Genomic DNA, 27,248 nt, shown 5'->3' on the forward strand with positions numbered 1-27,248 from the left:
GATGTTTAAGGGCATATGATGTTTAGGGACCTATGATATTTAGGGGCCTATGATGTTTAGGGACCTATGATGTTTAGGGACCTATGATATTTAGGGACCTTTGATGTTTAAGGGCCTATGATGTTTAGGGATCTATGATGTTTAGGGACCTATGATGTTTGGGGACCTTTGATGTTTAAGGGCCTATGATGTTTAAGGGCCTATGATGTTTAGGGACCTATGATGTTTGGGGACCTTTGATGTTTAAGGGCCTATGATGTTTAAGGGCCTATGATGTTTAGGGACCTATGATGTTTAGGGACCTATGATGTTTGGGGACCTTTGATGTTTAAGGGCCTATGATGTTTAAGGGCCTATGATGTTTAGGGTTCTATGAGGTTTAGGGACCTATGATGTTTGGGGACCTTTGATGTTTAAGGGCCTATGATGTTTAAGGGCCTATGATGTTTAGGGACCTATGATGTTTGGGGACCTTTGATGTTTAAGGGCCTATGATGTTTAAGGGCCTTTGATGTTTAGGGACCTATGATGTTTAGGGACCTATGATGTTTGGGGACCTTTGATGTTTAAGGGCCTATGATGTTTAAGGGCCTATGATGTTTAGGGACCTATGATGTTTAGGAACCTATGATGTTTGGGGACCTTTGATGTTTAAGGGCCTATGATGTTTAAGGGCCTATGATGTTTAAGGGCCTATGATGTTTAGGGACCTATGATGTTTAGGGACCTATGATGTTTGGGGACCTTTGATGTTTAAGGGCCTATGATGTTTAGGGACCTATGATATTTAGGGGCCTATGATGTTTAGGGACCTATGATGTTTAGGGACCTATGATATTTAGGGACCTTTGATGTTTAAGGGCCTATGATGTTTAGGGATCTATGATGTTTAGGGACCTATGATGTTTGGGGACCTTTGATGTTTAAGGGCCTATGATGTTTAAGGGCCTATGATGTTTAGGGACCTATGATGTTTGGGGACCTTTGATGTTTAAGGGCCTATGATGTTTAAGGGCCTATGATGTTTAGGGACCTATGATGTTTAGGGACCTATGATGTTTGGGGACCTTTGATGTTTAAGGGCCTATGATGTTTAAGGGCCTATGATGTTTAGGGACCTATGATGTTTAGGGACCTATGATGTTTGGGGACCTAGGATGTTTAAGGGCCTATGATGTTTAAGGGCCTATGATGTTTAGGGACCTATGATGTTTGGGGACCTTTGATGTTTAAGGGCCTATGATGTTTAAGGGCCTATGATGTTTAGGGACCTATGATGTTTAGGGACCTATGATATTTAGGGACCTTTGATGTTTAAGGGCCTATGATGTTTAGGGACCTATGATGTTTAGGGACCTATGATGTTTGGGGACCTTTGATGTTTAAGGGCCTATGATGTTTAAGGGCCTATGATGTTTAGGGACCTATGATGTTTAGGGACCTATGATTTTTGGGGACCTTTGATGTTCAAGGGCCTATGATGTTTAAGGGCCTATGATGTTTAGGGACCTATGATGTTTAGGGACCTATGATATTTAGGGACCTTTGATGTTTAAGGGCCTATGATGTTTAGGGACCTATGATGTTTAGGGACCTATGATGTTTAAGGGCCTATGATGTTTAGGGACCTATGATATTTAGGGACCTTTGATGTTTAAGGGCCTATGATGTTTAGGGACCTTTGATGTTTAAGGGCCTATGATGTTTAAGGGCCTATGATGTTTAGGGACCTATGATGTTTAGGGACCTATGATGTTTGGGGACCTTTGATGTTTAAGGGCTTATGATGTTTAAGGGCCTATGATGTTTAGGGACCTATGATGTTTAGGGACCTATGATGTTTGGGGACCTTTGATGTTTAAGGGCCTATGATGTTTAAGGGCCTATGATGTTTAAGGGCCTATGATGTTTAGGGACCTATGATGTTTAGGGACCTATGATGTTTGGGGACCTATGATGTTTAAGGGCCTATGATTTTTAAGGGCCTATGATGTTTAGGGACCTATGATGTTTGGGGACCTTTGATGTTTAAGGGCCTATGATGTTTAAGGGCCTATGATGTTTAGGGACCTATGATGTTTAGGGACCTATGATATTTAGGGACCTTTGATGTTTAAGGGCCTATGATGTTTAAGGGCCTGTGATGTTTGGGGACCTTTGATGTTTAAGGGCCTATGATGTTTAAGGGCCTATGATGTTTAAGGGCCTATGATGTTTAGGGACCTATGATGTTTAGGGACCTATGATATTTAGGGACCTTTGATGTTTAAGGGCCTATGATGTTTAAGGACCTATGATGTTTGGGGACCTTTGATGTTTAAGGGCCTATGATGTTTAAGGGCCTATGATGTTTAAGGGCCTATGATGTTTAGGGACCTATGAGGTTTAGGGACCTATGATATTTAGGGACCTTTGATGTTTAAGGGCCTATGATGTTTAGGGACCTATGTTGTTTAGGGACCTATGATGTTTGGGGACCTTTGATGTTTAAGGGCCTATGATGTTTAAGGGCCTATGATGTTTAGGGACCTATGATGTTTAGGGATCTATGATGTTTGGGGACCTTTCATGTTTAAGGGCCTATGATATTTAAGGGCCTATGATGTTTAGGGACCTATGATGTTTAGGGACCTATGATGTTTGGGGACCTATGATGTTTAAGGGCCTATGATGTTTAAGGGCCTATGATGTTTAGGGACCTATGATGTTTGGGGACCTTTGATGTTTAAGGGCCTTTGATGTTTAAGGGCCTATGATGTTTAAGGGCCTATGATGTTTAAGGGCCTATGATGTTTAGGGACCTATGAGGTTTAGGGACCTATGATATTTAGGGACCTTTGATGTTTAAGGGCCTATGATGTTTAGGGACCTATGTTGTTTAGGGACCTATGATGTTTGGGGACCTTTGATGTTTAAGGGCCTATGATGTTTAAGGGCCTATGATGTTTAGGGACCTATGATGTTTAGGGATCTATGATGTTTGGGGACCTTTCATGTTTAAGGGCCTATGATATTTAAGGGCCTATGATGTTTAGGGACCTATGATGTTTAGGGACCTATGATGTTTGGGGACCTATGATGTTTAAGGGCCTATGATGTTTAAGGGCCTATGATGTTTAGGGACCTATGATGTTTGGGGACCTTTGATGTTTAAGGGCCTATGATGTTTAAGGGCCTATGATGTTTAGGGACCTATGATGTTTAGGGACCTATGATATTTAGGGACCTTTGATGTTTAAGGGCCTATGATGTTTAGGGACCTATGATGTTTAGGGACCTATGATGTTTAGGGACCTATGATATTTAGGGACCTTTGATGTTTAAGGGCCTATGATGTTTAGGGACCTATGATGTTTAGGGACCTATGATATTTAGGGACCTTTGATGTTTAAGGGCCTATGATGTTTAGGGACTTTTGATGTTTAAGGGCCTATGATGTTTAAGGGCCTATGATGTTTAGGGACCTATGATGTTTAGGGACCTATGATATTTAGGGACCTTTGATGTTTAAGGGCCTATGATGTTTAGGGACCTTTGATGTTTAAGGGCCTATGATGTTTAGGGGTCTATCATTTCAGGTTACACAAAACAAAACAAAGAACCACTATTTCCAGAGGCCCAGGAGATAATAATGGCAAGCCCCCAGGCCCAATGTAGTGTTAATGCATGCTGTTAAGAGTGCATTCTAAGGTTGGGGGGGGGGGGGGGGGGCAATGCAGTCATCGTCTGGCCTACACCAGCTGGTACCAGCACCATAATTCTACCCAGAACCTCCAGTGTCTAGGTGCGACTTAAAATTGGAAATGGGCACCGGCACCAGTAGTGAGGCTGAATTCACAGTGCTTTTGAGTGTGCTCACCCCCAAGGCCCTAAGGGTACATTTTAGTGGAATGTCGTTGGTGGGATTGTTTAATGAGCAAATTAAAACTGGGGTGCAAGCTGCCACGGGACTGCAGAGTTGAAAACCATACCCACACTTCCTGGACTTTCCTATACCCCAAGGCCAACCTGCATGTTTGTGTGATGATGTGAAGGAGCAGGAGGAAAATGGTGATGTTTTACTCAAGCTAATAAAAAAACAAATCAGCAGCCTATAATGGACCTGATTACTAATTAGACTTGGTGTTAAATATTATTTGGGTTTAATAATTGGATTAATAAACCTTTCTGGACCCACAATTGTGGGTGGGTGGATGGATGGATGGATGGATGGATGGATGGATGGATGGATGGATGGATGGATGGATGGATGGATGGCCTTTAAGTTACATTGCTAATGGATGGTTCATCCGGTCACACCTGTGGGGTTACTTTTAGATTTAACAGAAGAGACAGTGCAGGTATTCATAGATTTATTTATTGAATGTTTCACTCTAATGTAACTTTTCTCAAATAGTCTGTAAATCTTTGATGATTATTCCTGGTTTACTTATTGTTTTAGAAATGGCACTAAAATGACCAGTAGTCTGTGTTTTAATTTGATGTACACAGTTAGACATTCCAGAGTTGTTCCACATGTTTTTCTCTTTAAATGTGGATTATGATAGCAGGTTTAGGAGCACCAGACTCCATTCTTCAGAACTCAAGAAGGATGGTTGAATGCTAGACTAGATACGTTAAATAAAATCTGCATTACAGAACTAAACAAATACAATTATCCACCTTGTTTCTCTCCAGCAAGCCAGGTATTAGGTATTGAACAAATACAAACAGTATTTCATTTTCTGTCAAACATGGCTGTGGACAGATGAATAGACAGACAGATGGCAGAAACTTACAATCTGTGTTTTTTCTTTTGTTTCAGGGGCTTTGAAGAAAATTTGAAGGAGAAACCCAGCAGTCCACATGAAAACCTACTGATGCTGGTGGAGGGCGAAGTGGTGGAGGAAAGTAATAGTTGAAAACTCATTTTATTTGTAATACTAAACTATTCTTTAAATCTGTTGTCTAAAAAGACCCTGAAGATTGTTGTAGCGTTGGAAAAGGCCAACGAGGTTATTAGTCTCCACAGCCTGCTTTATCGAGGGTTAACTGTGTGCTTTTCCCCTCAACACAAAGGCTGTAACCTTCTACCAGAAGGTAGTCGTAATAAACTCCTTCTCCTGACTCCCTTTTCTGAGCTGCAGCTCCAAGGTCCATGCAGAAGACGAGACTTTTACTCCTTAGAAGATGATTCTTATTTAGTCTCAAAATCATTTCTTCCATCTACAGGTTGTTCAGTCATCCTCTGTGTTACATACAATGAATGTTCGATCTCAAGTGATTTAATAATTAATTAATCAATATAAATGTGTATTGTTTCATGACTTATTTCAGATCTTAAATACTACTTGATGATTTAATATTGATTAATAATCAATTACATTCACATATTAATATCGACGTATAACAAATGAATGTTGAACACATTTACTCCACACTGAGTGGAACCAGCCTCTTCTGAGTGTGTGAGGAATGTGTGGCATCTAAGGGTCTTGGTAAACATCTGTACATACATACATCTCAGATCTGGTTGGTCAAACTTTATAAACAACCATTTCATTAAAAGTGAATCACTTCCTATTTTCCCAGTTCAGCCAGAGCTCCCAGCTCATGCAAAATGACCGTCCTGTGGAGAATCTAACCAGATGTTTCAGTGGAATAACTTTAGCAGCACATGAACATCCTTTTGAATCAACAATTAGTGTTTGCTCAATCCACCACCCACTCATCAGACGTGAAACCATCCACCAGAAATCACATGGAAAGTATCTTCTGACCAGTCGTGTGTATGCTGAGGCCAGTGTTGCCAACTGTTTTTGACTGAAAGTAGCTGAAGTTCCCCCCAAAAGTCGCTAGATGTCACCAGATGATGTCACATGCTAATTTGCATACGACGCAATGACGTCATCTGGTTTGCGTGATGACGTCACCACGTTTGCGTGATGACGTTACCGGTCTTGTAGAGTAAATCAAATAAAACCCACGTGACTTTATTTAAAAAATTATTTAATTTATTTTTTATATTTTATTAAAATAAAAACCCAATAGAATACAAAACAGCAGCCTTTAAAACATCAAGGAATGATGGCACAAAAAATGGAAGGAATATTTATATTTTGTCTGAAGAGAATGGAACTCTGAAACACCAAAAGATTAAATTGAAAGAAATGTATGTATGACTGAATTAAAATGAATTTTCTCTTGTAGTTTTCAAGTGCCTTGAGATGTATTCATCTGTTGTGATTCAGTGCTATATATTGACCTAAAAGATTATATATATACTTTGTTTTTGTTTGGTTTTGTTGTTTTTAGTACTTTTGTGTAAAAAGAAGCAGGTTGTATTTAGTATTCAGAAACGTTACATGCAAACTGCCAATGACCTGCCAATGACTTACAGTGTTATTCTGTTTTTATAAAAGTTTTAAATGTGCTACGTTACTGAACTCATCATAGAGTTCCAATGCTCCTTGAATGCACCACAAGTGGTGCGAGAAGCCATGGGTGAGTGCGACGCTGCCTGCCAGTGCCAGCCGAGCTCAGCTGCCGAAATGCGGCAGGATGGCGGAAGGAGCGGTCGCCCTTTATGAAGCTCCGGTGGCTATCTCAAATAATGGACTCGTGAAAGAAAACCTGCAAAAGGTTTGATTGGCCAACAGGGGTAGCGTGATCATGCTGCACGCACATGCGCAGATTATTTTCCTCTGGAAGGAAGGACGGGCCTGTCGCTTCACATGCATCTCTAATCTGCAGGTAAAGTCTGCTACAAAGTTGTAGTCCAAGTAGCTGGGGGGTGGGGGGTGGGGGTGGGGGGGGGGTCAGAAATGTCGCCAGATTTTTCGCTAGGCACTTTTTTGAAAAAAAAAAATCGTTAAGGGGGTCTGACAAGTCGTTAGAAATGGTGACAAGTTCGCTAAGTTGGCAACACTGGCTGAGGGTGCCTAAGACCTTCAGATACATCAGAAGTCCACTCACGCGCTCCGAGTGCTGGTGTGTAGACTAAACAATGGCATCAGAGTCATTGATAACTTGATAACAGTCAAATTCCTTTTTAAACCCAGACATCACACCTTTGTAAGTCTCTTTTCACGTGTCTGAGCAGAACCTCCCTGAACCGTCTACAGGTGGTTCAGAACGCCTGTGCTCGGCTTCTGACCAAGTCCTCCAAATACACCCACATCACCCCGCTTCTCCTCCAGCTTCACTGGCTGCCAGTCAACTTCAGGGTTCATTTCAAGATCCTGGTTCTGGTCTATAGGGCCTTACATGGACAAGCACCATCTTACATTGGTGATCTTCTCAGTCCCTATACCCCCAGCAGGTCCCTGAGGTCCAGTGATCAAAGCCTACTGGTTGTGCAGCACCAGGCTAAAGGTCAAAGGTGACAGATCATCTGCTGCTGTGGCCCCCAGACTCTGGACCTCTCTCCCCCTGAGCCTGAGATCAGTGGACTCAGTGGTCTCCTTTAAAAAGCAGCTGAAGACTCACTTGTCCAAGCTGGCTTTTGTATGACCTTCTTCACCTCTCTCTCTTTATTCTGCTCTCCCCACCTATTCCACCTTCCTCAGGATCCACTGATTTCCCTCTTTCCTGTTCACTCTCTCTCTTTCTTTACATTTTTTTAATGACAATTGTCTATTGTTTGCTCATTTTAAATATATTTGAACCATTTTCTAAATTTAGTTTTCTTTTGACATTTTTTTGTTTTTATGAAGCACCTCAGGATTTTTATCTTGACAGGCGCTACAGAAAAGATATTTTCTCCTTCTTCTTTAAAATGATTTTATTTGTTCATCAGTCCCTAAATGTCACGCAAACTCCCTCTCAGCCGTCAACCTCCTCTAGGGAGGCACCGCCGAGCCGCTCAGACTCCATTACCCAACATCCCCAGCGCCAGGCTTCCGGTTCACGTCACCCGCCAAATCTATTTAAGGAAGTGCCGCACAACGCCGACTCACTCAGTCATCGTTCGAACCGAACCTAACCTAGAGTCCAAACCAGATTGTCTCAGATCACGAAGCCTGTCCACCGCCCTGGACGTAGTGTCCCAATCCGCCATATTCACCAAGTTGGACCTGCGCAGCACGTACAACTTGGTCAGGATAAAACAAGGCGAGGAGTGGAAAACCGCCTTCATCACCCCGACAGGTCACTGGGAGTACCTGGTCATGCCCTTTGGCTTGTGTAACAGCCCCGCGGTTTTCCAACGGCTAATCACGGATGTCCTGAGGGACATGCTGGGTCGGTGGGTGTTTGTTTACCTTGACGACATCCTGATCTACTCCCGAACCCTGGAGGAGCACATCACACACGTGCGAGCCGTTCTTTCCCGGCTGCTGGAGAACGGACTTTACTGTAAATTGGAGAAATGCGCCTTCCATCAGGAGACCATCTCCTTCCTTGGATTCGTGGTGTCATCAAAAGGATTTTCAATGGACCCCCAGAAGGTCCAGGCTGTCGCCCAATGGCCGCAACCCACTTCCCTAAAACAGCTCCAGAGCTTCCTTGGATTTGCGAACTTTTACCGCCATTTTATCCGCGGTTTCAGTTCCATTGCCGCTCCGCTCACTGCCCTAACTAAGTCATCCAACCAGACCCACCCTTTCCGTTTGTGTCCTGAGGCTACGCAGGCTTTCCGAACCCTGGTGCACCATTTCACGACCGCTCCCCTCCTCGTTCATCCGGACACAACAAAACCTTTCATCGTGGAAGTGGATGCGTCCAAGGTGGGTGCAGGGGCGGTCCTATCTCAATGCGGTCCGGACTCCAAACTCCACCCCTGTGCCTATTTCTCCCGGAAATTCACACCGACCCAGAGAAATTACGGGGTGGGGGACAGGGAGCTCCTGGTTATTAAATGGGCGCTTGAGGAGTGGAGGCAGTGGCTATTGGGTGCCCAGGACCCATTTACCATCTGGACAGACCACCAAAACCTAATTCATATCCAGAATGCCAACTCAATCCCCGTCAAGCCCAGTGGGCTCTGTTCTTCGAATCTTACCACTTTCATCTGGCCTATCGCCCTGGTTCTAAGAATCTGAAGGCGGACGCCCTTTCCCGCCGTCACGCCCAAGCTGCACCCGTCAAGGAACCACCGCCCATTTTACCTGCCCAGAGGTTCGTTGCAGCCCTTCACTGGCCAGTGGAGGACGCCATCCAAGCGGCTCTGCCCACCGAGCCCGCACCTGCTGACACAACCTCCAACCGACTGTATGTACCATCCAGCTGCCGGTCTGAGGCCCTAGCATGGGGACATGCTTCCCGTTTGGCTGGTCACCAGAGGGAGACCCGCACCCTCCAGTTCCTACGATGGGCCCTGTGGTGGCCCTCCATGGCCAAGGATGTCCATAAATACGTGGCTGCATGTTCCACCTGCGCCCGTTCTAAGACTCTGAACCAACCCCCGGCTGGCGACCTCCACCCTCTTCCTGTCCCACACAGACCCTGGTCCCACATAGGCCTGGACTTCGTTACGGGGTTGCCTCCCGTCAACCAGCTCGACACCGTCCTGACCATCGTGGACAGGTTTTCCAAGGCGGTCCACCTGGTGGCTCTATCCGGCCTGCCCACCGCCAAGCAGAAGGCCGAGGTCCTTCTGGAGCAGGTGGTCCGTCTCCATGGGTTCCCTCAGGACATTGTCTCGGATGGAGGACCCCAATTCATGTCCAGATTCTGGAAAGCCTTCTGCCGGCTGGTCGGTGCCAGTAGCAGCCTCTCGTCTGGCAATCATCCCCAGACCAATGGACAGACCGAACGCGCCAACCAGCAGCTCGGGCGGTACCTACGCTGCTTCGCCTCTTCCCAACCAACCACATGGCCAAAGCATCTCTTGTGGGCGGAGATGTCCCATAACCTCCACGTCTCCTCGGCTACTGGTCTTTCCCCGTTCGAGCTGTGTAACAGTTACCAGCCCCCTCTGTTCCCTCACCAGGAACCGGAGACGGAGGTTCCTGCGGCCCAGCTCCTAGTTCGACGTTGCCGCCTCGCTTGGATCCGTGCTCGGGCTGCCATCAAACGAGCTAACACGGAGTACTCACGCCAGCATAAGCGCTGCCACCGGCCTGGTCCGACCTTTCAGCCGGGCGATAACATGTAGGTGTCTACTCGAAACATGCATCTGCCCGCTGGCTCCGAGAAACTCAGCCCACGGTTTCTGGGTCCTTACCCTGTGGAGAAGGTCATTAACCCCATGGCTTACCGCCTCTGCCTGCCCAAGTCTCTCAAGGTTCACCCCGTCTTCCACGTTTCCCAGCTGAGACCGGTTAGGACCTCTCCTCTCGCTCCCCCCCTGAGCCCGCTCCACCGCCTCGTGGGGTGAGCGGTGATGGTGTTTACGGTGTGCGGCGCCTGCTGGATGCTCGTCGCCGTGGCAGAGGATGGCAATACCTGGTGGACTGGGCGGATTACGGACCGGAGGAGCGCTCATGGGAACCGTCGAGGGTCATCTTGGACCCCTCTCTCATAACGGACTTCTGGGCTCGCTGCTCTGGGACTTCTGGGGCCGTCTCTCGGGTGGGGGTTCCTGTCACGCAACCTCCCTCTAAGCCGTCAACCTCCTCTAGGGAGGCACCGCAGAGCCGCTCAGACTCCATTACCCAACATCCCCAGCGCCAGGCTTCCGGTTCACGTTACCCGCCAAATCTATTTAAGGAAGTGCCACACAACGCCGACTCACTCAGTCATCGTTCGAACCGAACCTAACCTAGAGTCCAAACCAGATTGTCTCAGATCACGAAGCCTGTTCAGATCAGACCAGCTAGATCTAAGAATCCTGCCTGTTCTTAGAGACCAGCCTCAGACCAGGAGTCGCCGTGTTCAGCTGTGTCACCATACAGCTGCGCACCCGGCTCCCAGATTAAACAGCGTGTCCATTCAACTCGGCGTCAGTCACTCTGCGCTTGGGTTAAAAGCCACGCCACATCCAAACTCTCGCCCAGCTCGACTCACCCCGTTACACTAAATGGCAACGCTCCATGTACCTGTCCAAACTTCTGCAGCCATATATCCCATCTCGCTCACTCAGATCTGCAGAACAGCTGTTGTTGCAAAAGCACATCGGAAATCCAGAGGTGCTTTTACAGTCCTTGCCCCAAAACTTTGGAATGAGCTCCCACTCCATGTCAGACCTGCTCCATCACTTGTTGTTTTTAAGTCTCGTCTGAAAACACACTTTTATTCCCTGGCCTTCAGTTAAGAATGAGCAGTGAACACTTGTTTGTTTTATGGTTTTTAATTCAATTCAAAGTATATCCAAAAATACTTTATTAATCCCAGAGGGAAATTGATTAAGTTTTATGGATTTCTTGTTATAGAAATTTTATATTAATTATTTCTTGATCATTGATCCTAATAAATGAATGTGTCATGTATTATTCTATGTCTGAAACCATTCTCATTTATTCAGACACACCCACACATTCCTGTAGCCTTTCACACACACACACACACACACACACACACACACACACACACACGCGCGCGCGCGCGCGTACATTTCTACACACACACCTTCTGTTCTTTTCTTATCTCATGTTATAAATAAACTTCAAGGGCAGAAGCTCTTTGCAGTGTAAGCCTCAAGCAATCAGCGACTTGTCTGGTTTAACTGTCTCTCTTTTCTCTTGGCTGCAGGGATTGGTTTATTGATAAAATCTCTAACATAATTTGGTCCTTCGAACCGGATACGGCAGATCACATCACAGTAACCTTAACGCACATGAATGACCTCTTTTCAACCAGATGAAGGCTGAAGATGTCAGTGCCCCAGCAGGTTTTGCCTTCTGAGATTGGCTTACCTCTGGATCTTTGTTTCACTTGATGTTTCAGTATTTGATCCTGTTGTGATCTTTCTCATTATTTTTGTTGTATTTGCATGTTGCATTATGCCATGTATCAAGATTAGTATTAGCAATATGATAAATGTTTGACTTGTACAGTGTACTGCTTTGTTGACTTCTGAACCTGCCAGACCCAATGGCTTTGATGTACTGGATTTGACTGCTGACCCCTCGTCCAGACTTTAAATGATGATTTTTGCGTTACACTTTGTCTTGAATGATTCTTTAAACAAAGTTATCAGGATTGAGATTACGATCCGTAATAGACAAACAAATGCAGCACCTCATGCTGTGTTCTCACTTCATCGTGTTGATTCTGAACCTTTTCTATCCCATCATAGAGTTTTTTTTATTATTTTTCTTGTTTTGATGCTGATCATCTTTGTCTTGATTTGCTTGATTTGTACCCTATAGGTCCTTATAACTACCGAGACGATCTCCGTTCCTGGTTTTACCCGTTCTCTCTTCTTTAAGTCATGATTAATGAAGCTTTCATAGAAAATGGTGACAAATTGTGAAAGTGGATAAAATTTCATGCGTGTTATGTATAAATTCCATCAACCGGGGGAATATTTATAGAAATTTTGTTTATTATTTACTCTATGCCTGAAAGCAGACACCCACACATTCCTGTAGCCATTCACACACACACACACACACACACACACACACACACACACACACACACACACATGCATTTCCACACACGCACACACACACACACACACACACACACACACACACACACACACACACACACACACACACACACACAAACTTCAAGCACTTTGTCTCTATTAAATAATAACAGAAGCAAACATGGACAGTCAGCCACTCGTGTGTTTACCTGAACGGCCCACAGTGCTGAGATGGTCTGTATTTGACGATAGCGAAGATGGTGGGCAGCATACACAGGAACAGCATGAACAGTAACATAGTCAGGTAGAAGTTGTTGGATCTGAAAAGCAAAGAACAACAGCCTTAATGTGCAAAATTCTACGGTATTATAAAGGGCTTTGTGTATTTGTTTTTTCAGTTTGCTTCGTGTTTATAAACTCGTCATGACACCATTTTAACCCATTTATTTACTGACTTTAGTTTGTTAAGTTTTTCTGGTGTAGCACAGAAACTACACCAGAAAAGTAATCAGATCATATATTGATGGACCCTTGCCAGGTGACATTTGGGGGGCTGTAGCACATAGCATGATGGCTAGCTAGGTGTATAAAGTACAGAAGCTTTGTGTGTTGTGAGCTCATAAACCTGCAGAAAACGGTACATTGTGTTTATGAAGGTCTGCCATGCCAGGTCACACAATCACAAGAAGCAAAAACTTGACAACGACATAATGTTTTTTCCATTCGTGTTTTTCTCACACATTCGCCCCATCTTGCTGCTGACAGTGAGCGCCATCGGAACGCTGAAGAGGAGCTTGAAGCGTGACTTTGACTTTCTAGATCTGGAAAGTGGAAACTCTTCTATCTCTCAGAAACCCTGGTAGACTTCGAGTTATTTCAGTTGGAGATTTGAAACCTTTGGCTGAAATAGAGCTCCTCTTCAGCACCCACTTTGAATCTGGTGTGGCAGTGGATTCATCCAGAACAACATTAAACATCCACGAGTCTCTCTCAGGCAAAAGTCCAGAACCATGTGAGCTCCATTTGGTTCCTTGGTTCCTATTCTTGCTCTAATCGTTGGACTATTCAGACCAGGGGGCCTCATTTATCAACCGCACTTACAGACAGATGTGTGTGTATATGGTGCGTAAGATCAAATGTACACATTGTGTCATTTTGTTCCTGTGTGCAAATGTTTCTAAATATAAGAGAACTTCGGACCATGCATAGGCACAGCATCTAGAGGTAGAGTGGGGGAACCGCGTCCACACATGTTCCTCATCCACTAATTATTTTACTCATTAAATCGTTTGGTGGAAAAACAGCTGTCACATAACTAAATGTGTAATAAAATGGCTGCCACGGTGCAGACACAGTTTGGCCGGTCCTGTGAGTTTGCTGAAAAAGCCATCCCAAAGGCCTTGGATTGTTCCATCAACATCCTGCTTTACAGCATGGACAACTCTTCATCTTCTACTGAGCTCTGCGTAAACCCAATCAAATCCTATACCCAACCAAATGGAGTCAGTGGACTGTGGCCATGCCAGGACACCCCCAGGTGAGCAGAAACAGGAGCAGGTTATTTACTTCTCTTGGCCGGTGATGTTCAACCAAATCCTGGGCCTCAACCTGTTACTGAATTAGCCCCACGGCTAGCTGGACCATCCTCAGTGCTAGCTGGGTCCTTACCGCTAGTGGAGAAAACACCACAGCCAGCTGGGCTTTGTGGTTGATGTGCATGCTGAGCTGGTCCTGTATCTTGGCGTGGTTGTACTCAGTGATGAAAAAGTTTAAGCTAAACAGATAACAGGTTTATTACAATACAGTCCATGTTAAACACAGACAGCAGAAGACCGACGGAGAACCATGCAGCCCAATAGTGATTTTGCCTTTCTGGCCTCTGCCCACTGCTTACAAGTCCACAACAGCATCCCTGAAAAGTCCTACTTTGGTAAAGACACATTCCTAAACCCACGTATAATAGCACAATGCTGTTGTAGGAGAATGGAGTCTCCACAGAGTCACCTTGTAATTGATGACTCCTAGACAACAGTCCAGCTGCCTCTCCACAGCCTCTAAGGTGGCATTTCTTCTTCGGGGCTCCAAATGAAAAAGGACGACACATTCTGTTCAGCTGCAGTTATTACAACATTGTATGATATTATCTTATATACAGATACATTGTTTAAAGCTACAGTACAGCTTCCATCTCTGCTATCTGGGCCTTTACCATTGCTGGCTGGGCCTCTGCCACCTGGGCTAATGCCATGGCTAGCTGGGCTTCCATCTTTGTTGGCTGGATCCTCATAACTTTTAGCTAGGCCAGTGATTGCCAACCAGTGATACTCATACCCCTAGTGGTCCATGATCGCATTACAGTGGGTATATTTCATCACCCAGCTGATAACACTCGCTCTAGTAAAAAAAACAAGTAGGGCTGGGATGTGTTATGCTTAATAAATACTCAAATACAGTAATGCATAGTAATATATGGTTTATATCACATTATCTATTTAGGCCAACTGCGACTGTGCATGAATGTTGTCCAGCTGCGCCAGCTTTGGAGTAGCTGCGTTAGTGCAGAGCGCATGGGTTCAGGAGTACTGAAGGTGGGGTGAGGCGGTTATTCGGACCTGATTTAGGGTTCAGGAGCTGACGTTTAACAGACACATCCTCAGTGAATAATTGTGGGAGCAGTAAGCTCATATCTGTGTTAATAGCTCCTTAACACTAATCCCTGAAATGCTGTTTTTTTTAACAAACGATAAACATTTCCAAACTTTCAGACATCTCCCGTGATTTTGTTTGAGCAAATTTCCATCTGCACCAATTTTCTCTCCGATTAAAAACGTTACGTTTGTGAGGCTCTCTTCCTGCCGTCGCCTCTGACCTCTAATTTCTGTTTCTACATTTTTCCCTTTAGTTCGGACTATTCATAACTGTGTTTTCATCACATTTAGCTAGTATTTCATTTAATATCATCATCTTTATTCATATGAGGATTTTATGTTGCTTGGTTCGACCGACCGACCGACCGACCAACCAAACAAAAGCGGGCAGCGATGTGGACGGCTTGATGTCTTGTGGAAGACCCAGAACTGCAAACTCATGATCACCCCTAGGCTTACGCTTTGATCGCGATACCACCGAAAGGTCACTCTGACCCGAACGTTGCGATCTTGCAGGGACATGACGGGTTAGCGGGGAGGCTGAATATGCTGGCGCTGATCCAGATAGGGACTGAAAAACAAGGACCAGGATTTTGAACAAGATGCAACTCTTCACCGGTAGCCAGTCCGAATCTGTCAGGAGGGGAGTGACACGCTCCCACTTACGGGCTCATAAATAAATCTGGCAACAGCGTTTTGGACCAGCTGGAGCGGAGTCGTTAAGGACGGGCTCAAGCCAGCATACAGGGAGTTGCAGTACTCTAGCCTAGACATGATGAAGGCACTGGCTACAGTTTTCAACTCCTGTTTAGTTAAGATCGACTTAATATTAGATTGAGACAACTGATAGAGACAAGAACAGAGTTCACCTGAATATCAAATCGTAGACCAGAGTCTATCTTGACACCCAAGTCCGTAATCACGGACTTCTCGCAGGGGACCAACGATGAAAGGGCCAATCCATGGGGCTGGCAGTGATTTGGATCATAAGACATCATGAAAAATACTAGAAAGTTTTTTTAATAAGTTTTGAATGTTAAATGTTCAATAAGTTTCAGAAGTGTTTGTTCTGAAATTCACGAGCAAATGTAAAAAACAATCATTCTGACCCAGATTCCTTAACTTCTCAGTTTAACGAGCACTGCCTCTCCATGCTGGACAACATCTGTCCTGTCAGAACCAGATCAGTTCCTGCAGTGAACCCTACTCCCTGGTTTAATGACAGCCTGAAGCGCCAATGCAGAAACATTGAGCGTTTGTGGAAGAAAACCCGTCTCCACGTCCATCTGCTGCACCTAAAGGATCTTCTGACATCCTTTAACTCTGCAGTCAGAGACGCCAGGGTTTCCTATTTCTCCAACCTGGTGTCCCAGAGCAAAGGGAACCCCAAGGTGCTGTTTAACACCATCAGCAGCATCGTCTCTCCTGCCTCTCCTACAGCCTCCATCCACTCTGTTGCAGACTGTGAGAACTTTCTGTCTTTCTTTGTGGACAAAGTCAATAAGGTTAGATCTAGCATCTCTCCTTCAGCCTTATCGCCGCCTCTCCCGACTCCAACCAGGCCCATCATCCTAGATAGCTTTGCTCCTGTTTCTTTGCCTGAGTTAACCAAACTAGTTAACTCTATGAAGACCTCTGCATGCCCCCTCCACATCTTACCCTCATCTTTGTTTAAAAGTGCTTTTCAGTCCATCGGTCCCAGCGTGCTCTCTATAATTAATGCTTCTCTGGTCTCTGGTCAGGTCCCTGCTTATTTTAAGAACGCTGTCATCCACCCGCTTCTTAAAAAACCGAGTCTGGACCCCTCTCTCCATAGCAGCTTCAGACCCATCTCTAAACTTCCGTTCATCTCCAAGATCTTGGAAAAGGTTGTGGCTAAACAACTCACAGCTGCTCTTGATGAACATAACATCTATGATAGCTTCCAGTCAGGTTTTCGTAGAGCTCATTCTACTGAAACAGCTCTTCTTAGGGTCTCTAATGACCTTCTGACTCACAGTGATGCAGGGGACTGTTCTGTTCTGGTCCTGCTGGACCTGACTGCAGCCTTTGACACTGTTGACCATCACCTGCTACTGGAGAGGCTGAGAGACTGGGTAGGCCTATCAGGATCTGCTCTGGAGTGGTTCTCCTCTTATCTCTCTGAGCGCTCCTTTTCTGTGGCCGTCTCCAAGTTTACGTATGGTATAGGAATCTTGGCGTGACCTTTGACCCAGCTCTCACCCTGGATTCTCATGTCAGTTCTCTTGTTGGCTCTTCCTTCTTCCATCTCAGGAACGTTGCTAAGCTGAGTCCCATTCTGTCCCGCTCTGAACTTGAGACAGTTCTCCACACCTTCATCTCCTCACGCTTAGACTACTGTAACTCTCTTTTCACGTGTCTGAGCAGAACCTCCCTGAACCGTCTACAGGTGGTTCAGAACGCCTGTGCTCGGCTTCTGACCAAGTCCTCCAAACACACCCACATCACCCCGCTTCTCCTCCAGCTTCACTGGCTGCCAGTCAACTTCAGGGTTCATTTCAAGATCCTGGTTCTGGTCTATAGGGCCTTACATGGACAAGCACCATCTTACATTGGTGATCTTCTCAGTCCCTACACCCCCAGCAGGTCCCTGAGGTCCAGTGATCAAAGCTACTGGTTGTGCAGCACCAGGCTAAAGGTCAAAGGTGACAGATCATCTGCTGCTGTGGCCCCCAGACTCTGGACCTCTCTCCCCCTGAGCCTGAGATCAGTGGTCTCCTTTAAACTCACCTGCTCAGGTTTGGGTGGGACCTTCATCAGCTTCCTCTCCTTGTTCTGCTCTTTCTACCTATATCACCTATCCCGGGATCCACTGATTTCTCTCTTTCCTTCCATTTTTTAATCAGATTTTTTTTCTCATTTTAAACATTTTTAAAATAGTTTTTATATTTAAATTTTTTTTTTGATTTTGTGACTTTTATCTTGAGAGGTGCTATGTGAAATGTTGTTTTTCTTTCTTTCTTTCTTTCTTTCTTTCTTTCTTTCTTTCTTTCTTTCTTTCTTTCTTTCTTTCTTTCTTTCTTTCTTTCTTTCTTTCTTTCTTTCTTTCTTTCCTTCTTTCTTTCTTTCTTTCTTTCTTTCTTTCTTTCTTTCTTTCTTTCCTTCTTTCTTTCTTTCTTTCTTTCTTTCTTTCTATTTATCCATTAACCCTGATGAACCTAATCGGTTGGGTAGATTACAGGCTTGTCTTGAGGACATAAAAAATTGGATGACTCTAAACTTTTTGCTTTTAAATCAAGACAAGACGGAAGTTCTCATCTTTGGACCAGAAATCCAGAAAAGGAAATTGCTTAGCCAATCGCCTGACCTGAATGGCATTACATTAATCTCTGAGAACAAAGCAAGGAACCTTGGTGTTATCTTTGACCAGGACATGTCATTCAAATCCCAGGTTAAACAGGTTTGTAGGATTTCCTTTTTCCACCTTCGGAATATTGCTAAGATTAGAAGCATCCTTTCCAGGAGTGATGCTGAAAAACTAGTTCATGCATTTATTACATCAAGACTGGATTACTGTAATCCATTACTCTCAGGAAGTCCACAGAATGTAGTTAAAAGTCTTCAGCTTGTCCAAAATGCTGCAGCTAGAGTTCTGATGAGAATTAAAAAGAGAGATCATATCTCTCCTGTCTTAGCTTCCCTACATTGGCTACCTGTTAAATTCAGAATAGATTCTAAGATCCTCCTTCTCACATATAAAGCGTCTCTGTCTCAGCCCGCTGTCATGTCTGCCACCCCAGCTGCTCTCTACTCTGGCTCTTCTTTTTCTTCTTCACTGAGAAAGGCAGGCTAGATGCCCATGAGGCGTATTGCTGCCGCAACCGCACAACTCACAGCCAATAGACATCACAGCTTGTCATAAACCCCAGTCTCACGCAGAAAACACAACAGAGACCTCACCCTACACCAATCCTCCATTCCCAACAAGGACCGCAGGGAAAAAACAGACAGACCTGTAGTCCCCAACCTCCTGAAATGGGTCCCCCACTCACGGTCATACCTTCCACAGCGCAGTAGAACATGACCAACAGTCTCAAGCTCCCCACAATCTCACCTCCCATTTCAGTGTTTCCCTACTAAAAACAGCCCGCCATGAAGACCACTATGGCCCAACCTCAGTCAGGACCGCTGAGTCCCTCCTCCTCAAATCAAGAGCTGACCCATGTCCACCCACCATCCAGTGCAACTTTAATCAATTTCCCTCTGGGATCAATACAATATTTTTGAATTGAATCTGAATTGAATTGAACTTATAAAATCCCCTGCCCATCACCCCACCATCCCAAGAGGAATGACCTCGCTGCCATTTGCAGAACAATACTCAGGGGATCCCATATCAATCTCCAACCCCACTGTACAGCACTTAAGCGCCACCTTTGCCAATGAGTCCACCTGCTTGTTGCCCACCACCCCCACATGTGTGGTGACTCAAACGAAACAAACCTCACAATCACAAGCCCGCAGCTCATGAAGCAACATCCTGGCTAAAGACACCAGATCTGGTCTAGAGCCGGATCCTGCTCCCGACAGAGCCTCCAATGCAGCCGCAGAGTCAGAGCAGACCAAGCACGCTCTGGGACATGTTCCCCCACCCAAAGCAAGGAGCAGATGATAGCCACCAATTCAGCAGCAAACACCGAGCAATGGTACCAGATCCGACTACCATAGCTAAAGCACAGGTGCAGAACCACCAAACCCACCGCCACCCATCTACTGTCATGATCTTTCGAACTGTCCATATACAGCTGCAAATAAGAACCCCATTTCAACCTTATTAAATCCTGAAAATCACCAGCAACCCCACTACTGTGGCCATGCCCCATAAAGGTTAAATCCACCTCCAGCACAAGCAGCAGCCATGGTGGAATGTCAGACCACATTACGTGTGAACCAACGAGCCAACAGAGGAAGTCCAGTGAGTTTGCCCTGTCCCTGTCCAGACAATCCACCCACCCCGACCGAACTAACCCCGCCTTCCAGACTCCCAATGCTGGTCCAACAGGCCCAACACAGGGGAAGCCAGTCCCATACTCCTGACCCTCATCAAGTACCGAAGACCCAGTTTGACCTGACGAAATTGCAAATGCAGAGGCCTCAACTGGGGTCGACTGAAATGCACCACCACACAACCACACACCCACACACCCTCAAAGTTGCCGCCTGCAAGATGTCTAACTGTTTCAGGGTAGTAGGGGCAGCCGACCCATACAGGAAACACCCATAATCCAGGACCAACCTAATCACAGCCCTATACACCATCAACAAGGTGCTCCTGCTTGCCCCCCAATCCGTTTTGGCCAAACACCACATCACGTTCAAGACACATCCACATCTGGCCTCCAGGTAACAAACATGGACAGCCCAGGTCAGCCTCTCATCCAGCCACATGCCCAGGTACCTATAAGTGGACACATGTTCCAGCTGCTGCCCACCCAACCTCAAACCCACCAACGGGACATTCCACTTAAACCCAAAAATCATGAACTGAGATTTGGTCGGGGACAACTTAAAGCCCCAATGCCTCGACCAAGCCACCACACCATCCAAGCCATCCTGCATCTGATGGAACAAAACTGAAGGTTCCTGCCCTGCATCCAAAATGCCCCATCATCAGCAAACATGGACCTCCCTTCACCACCGCCCAATGTGTCAAACAAGCCATTGACCATCACATTAAAAAGTGCCGGGCTAATCACGCTCCCCCGCAGGGAACAACAACTCAGAACCCACCCTAACCTGGATCATCCTATTAAACAAGAAACCCCTAACCCAGAGCAACATCCTCCCACGAACCCTGGCCCTGTACAGGGAGATCAGACGCCCGTCCCTCCACAACATATCATAGGCCTTTTTGATGTCAAGGAACACCACCAACACTACATCCTTATTCACCATAGCTTGCCTAATTTCCAAATACAGGGGCGCCGCAGCATCCATCATGGAACACCCCTTTCGTAACCCACTCTGGTACCTTGCAAAAAAGCCACCGTGCTTCAGGAAGTGCATCAACCTCGAGGAGACCATGAGCTCCATCACTTTACAGACAGGTCAAAGCGATAGGTCTGTAGGAGTCCGGGGACCCGGAGGGCTTACCTGGCTTCAAAAAAGGAAGAACAGGGGGAAAACGGCCCAAATCCCACACAGTGTTATATAAGGCCAAAAGTTCCTCCAAGAAGAGGCCACCTGCATGCTGAAGCAGTGGATACCCCAGTCCATCCCTCCCAGGGCAAGTATCCCTCCCAGATGGAGCAGCCAATTTCAGTTCGTCCATGGAAAAATAGAGATTCAAGTTACAGGGTACGTCCCCAGCTCCCCACATATCAGCCGCATGTCACGTTCCGTGTCCTTGTCTCCTGTGTCCCCTCATAGTTCCCCTCCATGTTATGCCATTTGTTCTGATTAGGTATTTTATCCCCCAGCCTTTAAGTGTATTTTGTTGTATAACACTTTAGTTTATTTATCTTTGGTCTCCTCTGTCCTTATTTCTACAGTATTTAGGTTCAGTAACTTTTGTTTTACAGGTGTTGGTTTTGATTTCCCCCCGCTTGGTTCTGCTTCTCCTCTCAGTTTAATAGTCCCACCTTTGCCCACTTCCCTTAATCACTCAGCCCTGTGCAGTTAAGTCTTGTCTTCTGTGTTTGTTGGTTCATTAATTTGCCCCTCGTTGTCATGTTAGCATTTAATTTTCTAAGCCACATGCAGAATCAGAGCTGGGAGACAAGGTAAGAAATAGTAATAATATTTATTAAACAAGGTGATGACAGGTGAGGCACTCTCGAGGAAGCTCTGATGTACGGGAGCAGAATCTAATGGGAGAAAATCAGGAAGGGGAGGAAAACGGCAGTTGGGAGAGTAAATGGTGCAAACTGATGCAGTCTTGCTTTATGGTCGAGAGGTGTAGATGCAGAGGAGAGGGTAGGTCTGGCCTGAGGGGGAGAGGAGCTCAAAACAGGGTCCAAGCCTTCTAGACGAGGAATGAAGACAATGAGGAGTCCAAACATTAAGCGAGGCAGGCGGGGGGTCGGCTGGCTGAGCAGATGAGACGATGTGGAGAAGAGATCCGTTGGTTATGGCTGGAGAGATGATGTAGAGTGATATCTGCAATAGCAATCACTAGAGGCACAAAAAACAAACATGCACAAAGATAGCGACAGAGCTCGAGACTAGGTCGTATACCCTAACGAGTTAATCATCCGACGTCATGTAGGTCTCAGACTGCTCCTCATATAGCCAGCCGGTGATTGCAGCTGAGTGGCTGCAGCAGGGCTGCTCTCTGGTGCCGCCCACCTGCAGGAGAAGGGTTAGTGTGGGGAACGATATACCTCAGGCCATGACAGTACCCCCGTCTCAAGGGGCGTCACCCGGCGGCCCCGAGGAGGAGGAGGAGGAGGCACGAGAAGCCTCGAAATCCCACACCAACTACTGGTCATCAATCCAGGAACAGGGAATCCATTGCCGGTGTTCAGGTCCATAGCCCTCCCAGTTGACGAGATACTGGAACCCCCGACCCCGGGAGCGGACGTCCAGGAGACGTCGGACCTTGTACCCCAAGCCCCCACTTGCGAGCTGGACCGGAGCTGGAGGGTCAGCCGGAGGAGACAGCGGGCTTGACTCGATGGGCTTGAGCAGTGATACATGAAAAACCAGGTGGATTTTCAGGGACAAGGGGAGGCCGAGTCGGACAGAGGGGGGGTTGATGACGGCCGAGATGGTGTAGGGGCCTATGAACCTAGGTGACAACTTCTTGCAAACACCTTTGATAGAAATATCTTGTGTGGAGAACAAAACCTGTTGACCGGGAGTGTAGGAGGGCGCCGGCCGCCTATGCCGGTCTGCCAGACAGCGGTTGCGATCAGCAGTCCTTTGCAATGCGGCCCTCGTGTGCGTCCAGATGCAACATGCATCTTGAATGAACCGTGGGATGGAGACCGGTGACTCAGATGGAGAGGTTGGGAACAGAGGGGGTTGATAACCGAGTGTGATCTCAAACGGAGAGTAGATCGTGGAGGAGGAGGTGTGGACGTTGTGTGCATACTCGATCCAGGGAAGATGCTGACACCAACTAGAGGGGTTAGAAGAACACACACAACGCAACATGGCTTCCAGCTCTTGATTCATGCGTTCGCACTGACCATTAGTTTGGGGGTGGTATCCTGAACTGAGTGTGACTTGGGCTCTCAGGCTAGCAGCAAAGTCCTTCCAGAGTCGCGACAGGAACTGGGGACCACGGTCAGATACAATCTCCGTCTGGGTGCCATGGAGCCTGAAGACTTGCTTTACCAAGAGCTGGGCCGTTTCGGTGGAGCTGGGAAGGTGCTTGAGGGGTACAAGATGACAGGCCTTAGAAAAGCGGTCCACAATGGTCAATATCACACTCATACCTTGAGATGGGGGAAGACCAGTCACAAAATCTAGAGAAATATGTGACCAGGGTCTAGACGGAGTGGGAAGGGGTCAAAGTAGCCCCAACGGAGCTCGTGTGCTGCTTTTGTTTCGAGCACAGGTGTGGCAGGCCAAGAGGTACTTCCTGACGTTGCAGTACATGAGGGGCCACCAATAGGTTCGGCGTAAGAGGGTCAGTGTTCTACCAACCCCTGGGTGGATGGAGAACCTCGCTGTGTGAATCCAGTGTATTAGAGAACCCCTGCAAGAAATCGGAACATAAGTCTTATTGGGAGGCACAGTACCTGGACCAGGGTCATTCTTGCGGGCCTCCTCAATCTTCTCTTGGATCTCCCAGCTTACGGTCCCAATAATGACTGAGGGAGGAAGGATGGTTGAGGGCTCTGTGTTGGTGTCTGAAGAGAACTGCCTTGATAATGCGTCCGGCTTAGTGTTTTTGGATCCGGGTCTGAAAGAAATCACAAAGTTGAATCTGGAAAAGAACACAGACTACTTGGACTGGCGAGGGTTAAGCCTCTTGGCTGTCTTTAGGTATGAAAGGTTCTTGTGATGAGTCCAGACTATGACTGGGTGCTTGGAACCCTCCAACCAGTGTCTCCATTCTTCAAAAGCCATCTTGATGGACAGCAGTTCCCGATCTCCCACATAATCATAATTGTATTCTGCAGGCGTCAGGCGACAGGGAAAAAAAGCACAAGGGTGCAACTTGTTGTCTGAGAGGCAGATCTGAAATAAGACTGTTCCCACCCCGGTGTCAGAAGCGTCCACCACTAGGGTAAATTGCCTCGAGGGATCAGGACGGGCGAGTACTGGGGCGTTGGTGAAGAGGAACTTGAGTTCAGAAAAAGCAGCAGCAGCAGCAGAAGGGTTCCAAATGAAGGGCTTGTTTATGGAGGTCAATGCTGTGAGGGGTTCAGCATTTCGGCTGTAGTTCCTTATAAACCTGCGATAGAAATTGGCAAAACCCAAGAACCGTTGCAGCTGTTTCCGGGTAGTTGGTACAGGCCAATCCAGCACTGCCTGAACCTTCTCAGGGTCTGCTCTCAGCCACCCGCTCTCAATGATGAACCCCAGGAAACTCATGGATGGAGCGTGGAACTCGCACTTCTCCCCTTTTACATATAGTCGGTTCTCCAAGAGTCTCTGTAAGACAGCTCATACATGTTGACGGTGCTCCGACGTGGTTCTTGAGAAGATGAGTATATCATCAAGGTAAACTGTTACAAATGTATCAATGAAGTCGGCCAGCACAGAGTTCACCAGTGCCTGAAATACAGTGGGGGCACTAGTTAACCCGAAAGGCATCACATGATACTCAATAGCGCCACCGGTCCCTCCGACCACCACCAGCAGGCAAGGTGGGTTGAGTGTCGTGCCCAAGGACACAACGGCAGAATTCTCTGTCCGTGTTTAAATCTCAAGTTTGAATAATGTGTCCTATACGTTACATTAATGAATGATGGGTTAAAATGAATAGTTTTTCTGCAATGATTCATTTCACATCTTAAATTACACCAGATTAGTGTTTGTGGATTTGAATTATGTTAATCTATCAGTATATTCACACACAATAAAATCATAATTTATGTTTTCATTTTTGCTTCACACTAAGATCAACCTCTAAGTATCTGGGTGAAGGCGTGATTGCCTCAGGTATTTTGGTAACACCCTTTAAACTAGTCTAAGTTTGTCAGCAGCAGGTCATAAAGGTTTGGTCACTTCCTGATCTAGCCAGTTCTAGCCAGCCTCCCGGTTCGGCCAACTGGGTGAGCAAGCACTTGGAACCATTCTCTCTTTTGATCCCAAGGTCAAAGCCTCTCTGCAACTCTTGCGAGTGATATCAGATGCTGCAACACCTCAGACGTGGAACGTCTAACCTGCAGACCCTGGTTGCATCTCATGCACGGATTAGAAATCTGAATTCAAATAAAACTACAACTCTCTGGGATTCTTGTAGGCTCGACGTCCGTTAAAATCTCCACTCGGGCTGCCTTTGCTCCGGACCGCCGATGAGCAGCCATCACACACGGGTATCGTAGACTCTGCACGATGGTGTCGGATGGTTTTATCATAATCTCTAGCTTATTAAACCAAATAACCAAACTGATTTCACAACCCGGACATCAAAAGATCTCTCAGATACTTAACGAGGTTTTGCTACAAACATCTAGCTTCCATCATTTCCTTCACACTTTGTCCTGTATGATCATTAGTTCAGAAGTATAGCATTAAATTCATTTTCATAAACTACATACTTGATTCTGTCTGAATTAATATGAAGTATTTGTTCCCGGAATAGTGAAAGAACCTAAAGGTAATAGAAAATCTAACATTCAAAGACCAATCAGATAGAACATTCATGTTTACTACGGAATAGCACATCTTATCGATCCTTTAGTAATATGTAACATTAATCCACCACAGTGAGTACTTATGTTTAAGTGGACAATTTGCTGTTTCGGGTTAGGCATAACTTAACGACTGGAAATAGATGGAGGTCCTCACTAGGATAGACAGACAAGTGTTTGTGTGTGTGTGTGTGTGTGTGTGTGTGTGTGTGTGTGTGTGCGCGCCAAACCTGGAAGCACGAAAGACCTGCTGATGGGGAACATTACAGGTGAGAACGGCCCAGCTCCTTAGATACATGAGACCAATCAGCTTCAGCACGTTAAAGGCAGGAAGGCATGGAGAGAAGAACGCTCCCATCCTGTTGAAAGGAGCACACACACACACACACACACACACACACATAGACGGGGGTTACCAGGGTTGCACCCCATTATAAAAGACATTAAACTCAGAAGATCATGGTTTCACTTCATTGTGTTTATGGAGGAAAGACGACATCTACAACAATTTGTTGGCACTCACAGGGCCAGAGAGGTGGAGCATCCTCCCACATTAGTTACTCACAGTAGCCACTCTATTAGCTGTGCACACTTACCAGATCATGCCTTGGTTATAAATCAAATGAAGGACATTCTCTGCTATTTTGAATTCTCCATATTCAGGCTGAAAAAAATACATAAAAACACGTTTTAATTCATTCTCTTTGTGTGTGTGTGTGTGTGTGTGTGTGTGTGTGTGTGTGTGTGTGTGTGTGTGTGTGTGTCAGATTTTTGAAAACAGGGTTATTTAACCCTTTAACTGGCAGGTCAGCTGCTTCATAGAGCACATTTTAGTCCTACAACACTGTAGACACAGGAGGAGAGTAAGTATTTAAACAACTTAGAATTCTGCAAGTTTTCCACTTAGAAATCACGGAGAGGCCTGAAATCCGCATTGCAGGTGCATTCCCACTGTGAGAGACTCGGCTCTTCTAGCAGAGGCCCGGGGGCTTGAGGGTCCTGCAGTATCTTAGCTGGTCCCAGATCTGCTCTTTTCTGGACTGAGATGTCTGAGGTTTTCCTGGGATTTGCTTTAGCTACTCCTCCGGTCTGACGGCTACTGCCCCGAGTGTCCCGATGACCACGGGAGGTTTTTCATTTACTGTACGTACTTTCAAAAGTGTTACCAGATACTTGAAGTGATTGTGACATTGAGGGAAAGTGTGGCAGTGATCATCAAAGGTCATTACTTACAAACTTGCTCTCCAAGTCCCAGCAGCAGCAGTCACTCAGATAGCGAACCACCAGACCTCTGATGAAGTCTATGAGTAAGATGCTGGCCACTGTGAAGATCATGTCAATGATGGACAGCTTCAACATTTCCTGGAATCAGAC

At 46.1% G+C, this 27,248-nt stretch overlaps 1 protein-coding gene across 5 annotated transcripts in view; it reads right to left on the reverse strand.

Annotated features, from left to right (window-relative positions):
• LOC107373975 (transmembrane channel-like protein 3) overlaps positions 1-27,248 on the reverse strand; it is a 296,837-nt gene that overhangs the window by 184,486 nt on the left and 85,103 nt on the right. For all 5 annotated transcript variants that reach the window (XM_070554580.1, XM_070554581.1, XM_070554582.1 and 2 more), the window contains 4 exons: positions 27,108-27,236; positions 26,471-26,538; positions 26,105-26,233; positions 12,664-12,774 (listed from right to left, as the gene is read on the reverse strand). In XM_070554580.1, coding sequence (XP_070410681.1) covers positions 12,664-12,774; positions 26,105-26,233; positions 26,471-26,538; positions 27,108-27,236 — 437 coding nt within the window. The remainder of the gene's footprint in view (positions 1-12,663; positions 12,775-26,104; positions 26,234-26,470; positions 26,539-27,107; positions 27,237-27,248) is intronic.

The sequence above is a fragment of the Nothobranchius furzeri genome, chromosome 9 (assembly GCF_043380555.1).
Source record: "Nothobranchius furzeri strain GRZ-AD chromosome 9, NfurGRZ-RIMD1, whole genome shotgun sequence".
NCBI classification, from domain to species: domain Eukaryota; kingdom Metazoa; phylum Chordata; class Actinopteri; order Cyprinodontiformes; family Nothobranchiidae; genus Nothobranchius; species Nothobranchius furzeri.